The following is a 12001-nucleotide window of genomic DNA, read 5'->3' as shown; positions in this document are numbered from 1 at the left end:
ATCAGATTCTCACAAGCACTCTGACAGAGAAAAGGTACTCTAGAGGGAGGTATTGGGTACAGGGTAGGTTTTCAAACCACATAAATGTAACTGGAAGTGTAAAAAAGTAGCCAATACGATCCAATCATGTATCTTAAACAAGCTCTAAAGGTCTGTAAAGCTTTAAACGACAAAAATTAGGACTCCAGAAAACAAAAGATATACTAAAGATGTGTTTGTGGAAGAAAAGTAGGGGTTTTTTTTTCAGAATTTCTTCTTTAGCAGGATTACATTTGATTACATTACTATTATATGGTGCCCAAAAGTTTGCATACCCCTTGCAGTATGTATATTTGTTGCTATATATCCTTGTGTATTTGTGTTGAAGGACCCCTCATCATGCTACAAATATTGTATGACACAATATGATGGCTTTTTATTACTATGCAAACAAAAAATACAAATTGTCTTCACAGTCATGTGTTTTATCAGAAAAAAAAAAGTGTCTTTTACAAACATTCAGAATACAAATCAGTGGCAATCTGTTATGTGCTCCACAAAATACAACCTGCTTACTGATTCACAAGAAAATACATATAATGTACAGCAGGAATAAATATTTACAGAATAAAGATGCTACAAAATACAATCACAGCATGTTCAGGTGGTGTGTTTGGTTGCACACATCAACAGCCGTATAACTCGAAAAGCTTATTCATTCCTGGCAGTGGTTTCAGCGTCTCAGATCAGTCTAATCCAAGTTGAGTCGTTGATTGACTGATTGATTGTTTGATCGAAACAGGACCCGTGTTATCTGATCCGAGATAATCTACTGCGACTTTCCTGCAGGGATTAGACACATTAGACGTGCTTGTGAGAAGAAATGTGATGGATCATAACACGGTTATTTTGAGGAAATACACATTAAAAAAAAAAAAAAAAAAAAAACCTTACGTTTGGACGTTTTTCTGGATGTTTTGTTGAGTTTATTGATCAACTTTTTAACCCAGTTGTTCTTTGTCGCACGAGGCGCGCAGAGTCGCTTGCCTTTCTTTGTGACAAACCTGTAGGGAAAAAAAAAAAAATCTTACAGATATAAAATAGAAATCTAAAATTCAAAACACCAGATCGAGATAAGTGATGCTTTCCAAAAAAAAAAAAAAAAAAAGAGGGTTAGGCGTATAGACGGGCTTCAAACATCATAGATGGAGATGTGAGTGTTTTTGAGTCTATATACTAATATCTTTTACATCACAGCGCTGCTGAATCATGATGATGATGATTTCTGATTGGACTATAGGTGTTGATTCATTTTCCATAACACTACATCTGACAGCAGTGGAGCTACAAATCAGGTTTATTGTAATGTGCTCATTTTAATACGTTATCATTGCTATAGTAGCACCTTAAACAGGGACTTATCTTGTAGACACTCCACATAAAGAAATGGTAAGGCGACATTTATTTATTTCGTTTATTTTATTTATGGAAGGAGTCTCCAATGTCTGGAACGTGACAAGCTGCATTTTTTTTTTTTTTTTTTTTTGTCTTGTTAACTTAAATCACTGCTATAACGTTAGGCAAAGCTGAGCGTAACTATAAATGGATAAAAGGTATGATGGGCCATTCTTAATTAATGAAGTGTAGGAAATCAATAGTGAGTCGTGTGCCATTTTATATGTAAAATAAATAAATAAATACATATAATAAAGAATGTGCTAAAAACTCACACTGTAGCTGGCACTCTGCAGCCTGTCTCTGGAGTCTGAACGTAGTAGGATTCCACCAGGCTTTGTGGAACCTTTTTGTCCACAGTCATCAAACAGCAGTCTGGTGCTCCATCAGTGGCTGTCAAAGACAAACTCGATGTTAAATCTACACGTATTACCTCGTCGCAACTGATTTTAGCGTTTAAATATAAGTCAGTCTAGCATTAAAGCTCTCATTAGAACATTCAAACTGAGGGGAAAAGATCCATTTTGAACAAATATAAGGAATTAGTTCATTCATTACATTACTTTTCTGCATTATGCCTGGGGTGCACAAACTTTTGCACTCAAGTGTATATAGTTTAGGGCCCGCAAGCTTGTATTTGCATGTATTTTAGAACATTAAGAACAACATTTCAGATTAATAATAATAAGAAGAAGAAGAAGAAGAAGAAGAAGAAGAATTGGCTGGTTCTTGACCATATAATAAATAATAAACAACTTTCTGAAATAATCCACGATAATAAAATTGTGTCTCACCTCCTGCAGAGTTCCAGCAGATGAAGAGCAAAGCAAGCAACAGGAGAGCAGCTGCCTGTACCGTCACACTGTTTCTCACCATCCTGACTGTGTGTGTGTGTGTGTGTGCTCTTGACTACACGAGCACGAGCTCTATATATACCCCTATAACGTCTTTCACTTTCACTTATCAAAGATTAACTGTAAATGCTTTCGTTAGATTGGCCCTTTCACCCACATGCGGATTACAAGAGAGCAGTCACGCCTGCCAAAACGTCCCATTCATCAAACACAAAGGCAAACTCGCACACCTTCTCATCTGACATTCTTATCAAAAATCCACATGGGAAAAATGTCTTGGCATGAAAGTGATGTGTCTTACCGTAAGTGCCCTGTGGTTGGCAAAAAAGTGTGGCCTTAAATGTGATCAAAACTATTATCATGTCCTAATCACACCTCAGTGTAAATGCACTTTTTGTTGATTAATGGTGTTATTTTCAGCTTTCAGCTGTCAGAGCGATCTGTGATTTGGTGCGAACGAACATTAATCGGTGCCACAATGCTGAGTGATGTTTGTGTGGTAAAGCAGGCTGACATAAAAAACATTTTTTAAAAAATAAATTAAAAAAACAGCAAGTCAGCAATTGTCCACCCTTTCCACTGCTTTATTTATTAAAAAAAAAAAAAAAGACATCATACTACAATTATCTCCATTTAAACGAGAATTTCCCTTGTTGGATAATTTACAGTTTTAGCTCTGAATTTTACTAAAGATTCTTCTACAGAAAACTTAAAAACTATTAATAGTGGTAGTAGAGGCAGCAGCAGTAATAATAGTAGTAGTAGTAGTACCAGCACTAGTAGTAGCAACAGTAGTAGTAGTAGTAGTAGTAGTAGTAGTAGTAGCAGCAGCAACAGTAATAATAGTATTAGTAGTAGTAGTAGTAGTAATAGCAGTAGTAGTAATAGCAGTAGTAGTAGTAGCAGCAGCAGCAGCAGCAGTAATAATAGTAGTAGTAGTACCAGCACTAGAAGTAGTAACAGTAGTAGTAGTAGTAGTAGTAACAGTAGTTGTAGTAGTACCAGCACTAGTAGTAGTAGTAGTAGTAATAGTAGTAGTACCAGCACTAGTGGTATTAACAGTAGTTGTAGTAGTAGTCGTAGTACGAGCACTAGTAGTAGTAACAGTAGTAGTAGTAGTAGTAGTAGTAGTAGTAGTACCAGCACTAGTAGCAGTAACAGTAGTAGTAGTAGAATCAGCACTAGTAGTAGTAACAGTAGTTGTAGTAGTACCAGCACTAGTAGTAGTAGTAGTAATAGTAGTAGTACCAGCACTAGTAGTAGTAACAGTAGTTGTAGTAGTACCAGCACTAGTAGTAGTAACAGTAGTTGTAGTAGTACCAGCACTAGTAGTAGTAGTAGTAATAGTAGTAGTAGTAGTAGTAGTAGTAGTAGTAGTAGTACCAGCACTAGTAGCAGTAACAGTAGTAGTAGTAGAATCAGCACTAGTAGTAGTAACAGTAGTTGTAGTAGTACCAGCACTAGTAGTAGTAGTAGTAATAGTAGTAGTACCAGCACTAGTAGTAGTAACAGTAGTTGTAGTAGTACCAGCACTAGTAGTAGTAACAGTAGTTGTAGTAGTACCAGCACTAGTAGTAGTAGTAGTAATAGTAGTAGTACCAGCACTAGAAGTAGTAACAGTAGTTGTAGTAGTACCAGCACTAGTAGGAGTAACAGTAGTAGTAGCAGCAGTAATAGTAGCAGTAGTAGCTGGTAGTATAGCACCAGCACTAGTAGTAATAGTAATAGTAATAATAATTATGCCCCTTCCTCAACTGATCATCGAGCAAAATTAAAGTTTAAAAATTTTAACATCTTATGATGGTAAAAACTGAAAAACTTTCTGGTTTAATGGTCAGAAGGCTATGAGTTCAAATCTCATTGCTAACCCTTTATACGGCAATACACTTATCACTCATCTGCTCAGCCTTGGGCTCAAATTGTATTCTACCTAATGTAAATATAACCCAAATGGCCAACCAATTATTACCGTAATGCATGAAATTACAATAAATGAGTAATTACAGTCCATAACCGCAATGAGCGCAGACGGGTATATCAAATGAAACACACCTAAGCAGACAATGTACACCATGTGCACTTAAAAAGAGAGCGCTGAAGGTGTTTCTGCATCACTGTTCATGTGCTCTTGAAGAACACTTGAGTCTTTAGGTATGTTTTGTATCAATCATAATATTCATTTCTCGTCATACTGCACAAGGACACTCGGGAGTGCGGTAAGCACACGATGCACTTGTTATATGTTAATAATAAACTGTACAACAAGCACCATGTGTTTTAATCCACTGGAAAAAACCCCGGGGAAGTCACAGATTAATATTTAACTACAGGTACAATTACACAATAACTTCTTTGGTAATCTAGATCAGAAGTTCAGGGATTCAAGCACCAGCACTGCCAAACTGCTACTGATGGTCCCTTGAACAACGCCCTTAACCCTGTCTGCTCCAGGTGCACCATATCAACTTCCTAACGAAGCTGGGATATGCGAAGAAAAGAAGTTCACTGTGCTGTGATGTATATATGACAAATAAAGGCTTCTTCTTCTACTGTTATAGATGAGGTATTGACTCTTTCAGTGAAAAAACAAAGCATGTGTGTTGTTATTCTCCCCAGGCTTAACTCCAGTTTCCAGTTAGCAGTATGATGAGAGTAGTACACGATAAATTACTAATTATATGTGTGATAATTATATGTGTGATTTTTGATCAAAATTACCTCAAAAGTAGTCGATCAGGGAAGACTGGGCAAGTTAGCAGCCTTTGTTTCGCTCTGGAGCGACGAAGCTAGTCTTGCTAGCAAGTAATAAAAGCTAATATCCTCCATAATACATGTATAATACATGCTTACAATGCGTACGAATCACATTTGTCTCAAAACATACATAACCATGTATTATAAATGTATTAATTGGAACTACATTATTATTATTATTATTATTATTATTATTATTATTATTATTATTATCCTCAAGATGGCATTATGGCATGCTACATCAGCAAGTCTGAGATCACACCAAATCTCTTTGAGGAGCATGTGTGATGACTTAGTCGTGCGGTTTGCATGATGCTAACCTGGCAGCTGTTATATATTCCCTTTAGCTGCTTAGACACTTGGTCACAAAATGCAGTCTGGCACGTCTTCTGTGCTGATATGGCGAGAAAAAAGTCTCATGGGAGGTGCACACTGTAAATCTTTAACAAGTCCTAACTAGCCTAGCATGGTCTCTAGCTTAGCTTTATCATCATCAGTAATGCAGTTAAAATGTAACAGAGATGTGTTACTCTGGTGATGAGAAAGTTGTTTGTCTTTGCTGTAGGTTTGGTGGCAGAAAATCAAAAGAAGAGGAGCAGTTTACGCTCGAGATGCTATGTGCTGCTTTGCTGTGCTGTGCTGTGGTATAAATAACCGATAAATAAATAAGGCACAGATTAATTATCTGGTTACAACTACACCGGATGTTAAGATGACGCTCAGGTGTATTACACAATTAGAGTATGCCGTTACATTAAATCCTCTTCGGTTAAAGAGAATGTTGGGCTTTACTTTGGAACTCAATATAGAGTTCCAGAGTAAAGAGTAACGGGTTTAAAATGTTGCATCATGAGCATTAAGTAAATAACAGTTTGACGTTTGGGGCTTCAGTTACTGAGAATTCTCTTAGTCACTTGGAAGGGTGGGGCCTGTATGAGTTTGGCTTTTTTTTTTCATTGAAGATCGAAGAACATGCATCTAAACCATGTCCATAATAGATCCTTCAGGGTTCATGTACTGTATGTATTCACTACAACACGGAACAAGTTCAGCACTTACGTGCAGTCTGCCGAAACAAGAGATTGTTCTTGAAAGTTTGTGAACCTTTTAGAATTGTCCATTTCTGCATAAGTATGACCGAAAACATCACATTTTCACACAAGTCTTGAATATAGATCAAGAGAAAGCAATTTAGCAAATGAGACAAAAATGTTATACGTGGTCATTTATTTATTGAGGGAAATGATCCGATATTACATATCTGTGAGTGGCAGAAGTGTGTGAAACTTTGTTTTCAGTATCTGGTGTGACCCCCTTGTGCAGTAATAACTGCAGATAAACGTTTGGGGTAACTGTTGATCGGTCCTGCAGATCGGCTTGGAGGAATTTTAGCCCGTTCCTCAGTACAGAACAGCTTCGACACTGGGATGTTGCTGGGTTTCCTCACATGAACTGCTTGCTTCAGGTCCTTCCACAACATTTCAATTGGATTAAGATCAGGACTTTGACTTGGCCGTTCCAAAACACTAACTTTAGTTTTCTTTAACCATTTTTTGATAGGGAACGACTCGTGTGTTTAGGGTCGTTGTCTTCTGCATGACCCACTTTCTCTTGAGATTAAATCCATGGACACATGTCCTGACATTTTCCTTTAGAGTTCACTGGTATCATTCAGAATTCATTGTTCCATCAATGATGGCAAGTCATTGCCACAAAACAGGTCCAAACCATAACACTACCACCACCATGGTTCACAGATGGGATAAATGTTCTTATGCTAGAATGCAGTGGATTCCTTTCTCCAAACATTTCTCATTTAAACCAAAAAGTTCTATTTGGCTCTCAACCATCTACAAAACATTTACCATTAGCTTTCTGGCTTGTCCATGTGATCTTTATCAAAATGCAGATGTTCAGCAATGTTCTTTTTGGAGAGCAGTGGCTTCCTCCTTGCAACCCTGCCATGCACACCATTGTTGTTCAGTGTTCTCCTGATGGTGGACTCATGAACATTAACATTAGCCAATGTGAGAGAGGCCTTTAATTGCTTAGAAGTTACTCTGGGTTCATTTGGGACCTTGTGGACTATTACACACCTTACTCTTGGAGTGATCTTTGTTGGTCGACCACTCCTGGGGATCATAACTGTTAGGACTTGAAAACAGAGAATCTCTAGGTTACTATTCTTCAGAAGAGATACACAAGAAAGACGACACAAGAAAGAAAATACACAAGAAAGACGACACCCTCGCCTCGTGCACTTCCCAAACCAAGGCCTTGGGAGAGTTTGCCAAAAGACGCACAGACAGACAAAGTTCACATGGCAAGATCTCTCATTTATTCCAGGAAATCCAGAGTATACATCATGCTTGACACACAACAGAGACGATGGGTTAACTATTGATTGGCTAGGTGTAAGGGCATATTTGTATGAAACAGGAAGGTATGTAAATGCGCAAATGGTGAGGGGACGAAGGAATGCAGAAATGGTGAGAGGATTTATCTGTCTGTACCTGAGTTAACAGAGAACAAACAGAAGAAAGGTACCAACACAGGAACCCGGAAACAGGGGGTGTTCACAGTAAACTAATCAGTAACAACGGTCTTGAATTTCCTTCATTTGTACACAATCTGCCTGACTGTGGTTCAGTGGAGTCCAAACTCTTTAGAGATGTTTTTGTAAACTTTTCCAGCCTGATGAGCAAGAGCAACTATTTTTTCTGAGGTCCTCAGAGATCTCCTTTGTTCATGCCATGGTACACTTCCACAGACATGTTGTGTAAAGATCAGACTCTGATAGACCCCTGTTGTTTAAATAAAACAGCATGCATACTCACACCTGGATGTCATCCTATTTACTGAAAACACCGTGACTCACCGTGAAATCAGCGTGATTTCACCTTCAAATTCAACTGCTGATCCCAGAGGTTCACTTACTTTTGCCACTCACACATATGTCATATTGGATCATATTCCTCAATAAATAAATCGAGTAGAATATTATTTTAGTCTCATTTGTTTAATCGGGTTCTCTTTATCTACTTTTAGGACTTGTGTGAAAATCTGATGATGTTTAAGGGCATATGTACGTAGATATATAGAAAATTCTAAAGGCTTCTCAAACTTTCAAGCACCACTTCATGTGCATGTTGGTCTGGCACTTTTATACGAAATAACATTATATATATATATATATATATATAATGCAAATGGCGCTCCTCTGCAAATGGCGCTGGGGCAATACATACCATTGAAGGAACCATGAATGGAGCGATTTACCAGGACATGAATTTCATTTCATCGGCCAAGAAGCTGGGGAACCTGGTGAGAAGATGGACAATGACCCCAAACATATAGGCTAAATAACTCTAAAAGGCCCTGATTTTGCTGTCACAGACAAAAAATGAAAAGAAATTAAAATTCTTTAGTCATTGGTTGTGTTTGAAGGTATAACCGGTGGCCGATTTAGTGCCATTGCTATCAAAGACAGCTAATGAGAAAGTTCTTCTTCTTCTTTTTTTTTATTAAAATGCTACCGATAGGAGGACGGCACAGGATGATGCGAAACTCAATAGTGGTGATGGCGAAATGTAAACGAAACATGCTAATGGATAGAGTAAAATATCCTGATTACCTCAAGCTCTTTTTTGAAGAATGTTTCCATTCATGCACGCCCTTTGATGTAAAGCAGGAGATTTTTCTTTAATTGCAGGTCTATCATTATAGGAGCTTCTAGCTCGGAGGACTTTTTAGTTCAGCCAATAGTTTATTGCACTCATCTCATACAATGTGAAGATTAATAATCATAAAAGAACTGTGAAATTACACACACTCATGGAAATGGCGTAACTTACTGTAGCATCGCTGTAATGCCCAACTCAATGCTTTTTCATTTCTTATTTTTTGTCTGTCTTGTTGCTGTTTTGGACTGTTGTGCACCGGGAGCTCCTGTTACTAAGATAAATTCCTTGTATGTGTAAGCAGATTTGGCAATAAAGCTGATTCTGATTCTCTGATTAATGCTGAATACAGCTGTGCATAAAAGTTTGCGTACCCCTTTGCAGAATCTGCTCAATCTTAATACTGTTAACAAAATTAGACGGAGCATAAAAATCCCATGTTGGTGTTTATTTAGTCCTGTCCTGAGTAAGCTATTTCACATAACAGATGTTTACATATAGTGCACAAGACAAGATAATAGCTGAATTTATTTAAAAAATTACCCCGTTCAAAAGTTTACACACCCTTGATTCTTTATACTGTGTGTCGTTGCCTGGATGATCAACGACATGATGTTTATGTTATGTGAGAGTCGTGTCACAAGTTTGTCCTGAGCAGTTAAACTGCCCACTGTTCTTCAGAAAAATCCTCCAGGTCCTGCACATTCTTTACTTTTCCAGCACCTTCTGCATATTTGACCCCTTTTCAACAGCGGCCCTATGATGTCGAGATCCGTCTTTTCACACCGAGGACGGCCGAGGGACTCGTACACGGCTATCACAAAAGGTGCAAACGCTCACTGATGCTCAAGATGCTCTTATTTAGCCCTTCAGACGCTAAATAAGATAGTTACATGTCTCCCAGAAGACAAAATATTAACAATTTTGTTAACAGATTTAGCAGGTTCTGCACGGGGTATGCAAACGTTTTGGGCGCAACTGTATATTCCATCATAATTTTTATTACACCGTCATAAATAGACCTGGTGGTGTCTCTTATCACGATGTACACCATGCAAGTGGACACGCTGAAAAGCGAGCATTCCAAAACAATGTCATCAGACTAGTATTATAAAATCTCATGAGTTTATAGAGAATATATTTAAGATGATCTTCCAGTGAAGTTCTCAACTCTACACTGATAAGATGGGAGGTGATTTTTTATTTTAGAAAAAACAAAAACCTCACTCATAAATAGTCTCATTGTTATCGTGTTTGCTAGCCCTATTCAGACGGGATTTAGTTTTGCATGGGGAAGTGGGAAACTAATTTAATTTGTCAGGCCATTTGTAAGACAATTTAACATCAGTACAACGCAAATATTGCTTTAAATCCCAGGTTCCCATTTTCACCCTGTCCAGGGTGTACCCCGCCACATGCCCGATGCTCCCTGGGATAGGCTCCAGGTTTCCCCGTGACCCTGAAAAGGATTAAGCGGTATAGAAGATGGCTGGATGGATGGATCCCAGGTTCCCAACCCTGTTCCTGGAGAACCCCCTAAAAATGTACATTAAATAATTGAATCAAATGTAAATCAAATACATGACTATAATTATTTATGCGAATATTTTTTTTTTTATATAAATATTTCTTCAAATAAGCAGGTTAAGATAGTTTACTGATTCTTACATTTAGATTATGCAGATAGGATCCCCGTGTGATCACTGATGGGAAAGAAATGATTCCGTTTATCTCTACAGGGTGTTCTTGCACCCAGTGTTCTCAGAAGAAACTCCAAATTCACCACAACCCTAACTCACCCTAATGTTCCCATTTTCTTTTCACAGCGATAATTAGGTCACACGCCAATTATATCTATGTCTCGGCATGCCGTTTTCCACAGTACACTTGAGTCTCAGTCTAATCCCTGTGTAATCTGCACAAGGTGATCAATCCAAATGCATTAAAATGTCTTAAACTACACCCGAGGGGTCATGATGGCAGCACTTGTCAGCCTGGACACTTTTATTGACAGTCTGTGATAAATGCGTGGTAATTAGGCTGTCAGGTATGTGTAACGCTCTCAGGTGAATGCTCAGTGGGGTCATGGAGGACAGTGTATCATATCTCAGTTTTGAAAAGATTATCTTCTTTATTCTCGGTGCGATTGAAAAGGGGATTTTTGAAAGCAGGCTCGGCGCTGTTTTGCTCACAGCGTGGTGAAGATGGGACGGACTTAAGCACAGATTAAGCTGAGGAATTGGCAGGAATCCAACTGGCAGAGAGTCGGGGTTTTTTTGTGCTCTTTATTTGTTTTTCTTTGGACGGTAGCCAGCTTAGAGAAAATCAAGAAAGTGGTGCCAGGATCTGCCAGGAAGGAAAGGAGAGACCTGCCAGGTGGGCATGTCATATCCTGTCCAGAGCAACCATTTCTGCAACACACAATATCCCGTTACTTCAGAACAACTCGAGCGCACAGTGCAAGTACTAGAACTCGGTTTCACCCATGCATGCTCAAATATTCATAAACTTGCTTCAGAGGACACTGTTAAGTTATGTAAACGCAATTTGAAGAAATAATTTCGGGAAATTATTTCCCAAAAAGACAATAGATAAGACATATTTACTCATTTACAAACTATACTACCATTCGCATCATTTCCAATTTTGGTAGATGTGGCCTAATGGGAAATAATGCCTCACGACATTATGTTCATTAAGTTTCGGTTATGATTTCCAGACTTTTGTTTCAGACTTGTTTCGATACTTCCTTGTTTTCATGATACTCTTTAACAGGCGTTTTTTTTTTTTTTTTTCTCTACCAGGCTCTGGGTTCTTCCAGGAACAAGTACACTGATACTGAGATCTTGTTACACTTTAACTACACACACCTCAACTTCCTTCAACTTATTATCTGACTTCTGATGGACCCAGAACAGATTTAGAGGTTTCACAGCAACGGGGGTGAATACTCAATCACTCAATCACTACTTTAAATTTAAATTTCTTATTTGCAAATAATATTGTCGAGTAGAATGACTTTTATTCCCCCTCAATTCGATATTAAGGGATACTCATGATGTATAATCCCAATCAACTATCAATTTTAGTTCAAGGCTGCAATAGCAGACAGAGTGGAAACGTTTCAAAGTGGGCGAATACTTGTGCAAACCACTGTACATTTTTTATTTCATTTTTACATTCGCTGCCTTGGAAAAGCATATATTTTTGTAAATTTAGATAGCTTTCAAAACGAACCTTATTAAATGAAATTAATTAACAGTTAATAAAACAACGAAA

General features: G+C 38.0%; 1 protein-coding gene and 1 pseudogene across 1 annotated transcript; one reads left to right on the top strand and one right to left on the bottom strand.

Annotated features, from left to right (window-relative positions):
• Positions 1-390: 390 nt before the first annotated feature.
• On the bottom strand, positions 391-2390 carry ccl19b (chemokine (C-C motif) ligand 19b). The gene is made up of 4 exons (XM_053687071.1): positions 2229-2390; positions 1710-1827; positions 934-1043; positions 391-822 (listed from the first exon to the last, which is right to left on the bottom strand). The coding sequence occupies exons 1-4, from the start codon at positions 2308-2310 to the stop codon at positions 809-811; spliced, it is 324 nt and encodes a 107-aa protein (XP_053543046.1). The 5' UTR covers positions 2311-2390; the 3' UTR covers positions 391-808.
• Positions 2391-2559: 169 nt separating this feature from the next.
• On the top strand, positions 2560-4089 carry LOC128635240 (uncharacterized protein DDB_G0271670-like; annotated as a pseudogene).
• The last annotated feature ends 7912 nt before the right edge of the window (positions 4090-12001 follow it).

The sequence above is a fragment of the Ictalurus punctatus genome, chromosome 16 (assembly GCF_001660625.3).
Source record: "Ictalurus punctatus breed USDA103 chromosome 16, Coco_2.0, whole genome shotgun sequence".
NCBI lineage: Eukaryota > Metazoa > Chordata > Actinopteri > Siluriformes > Ictaluridae > Ictalurus > Ictalurus punctatus.
The sequence above is the reverse complement of the archived record's forward strand: the minus strand, read 5'-3'. Positions and strand labels throughout refer to the sequence as shown.

Bases quoted from the DNA above. Each gene is read 5' to 3' on its own strand.
- ccl19b (XM_053687071.1), bottom strand. From the start codon at position 2,310: ATGGTGAGAAACAGTGTGACGGTACAGGCAGCTGCTCTCCTGTTGCTT. The intron at 1,828-2,228 runs GTGAGACACAAT...TGTCTTTGACAG, and splicing joins CTGCTGGAACTCTGCAGGAG to CCACTGATGGAGCACCAGAC. The intron at 1,044-1,709 runs GTGAGTTTTTAG...TTTTCCCTACAG, and splicing joins TGCAGAGTGCCAGCTACAGT to GTTTGTCACAAAGAAAGGCA.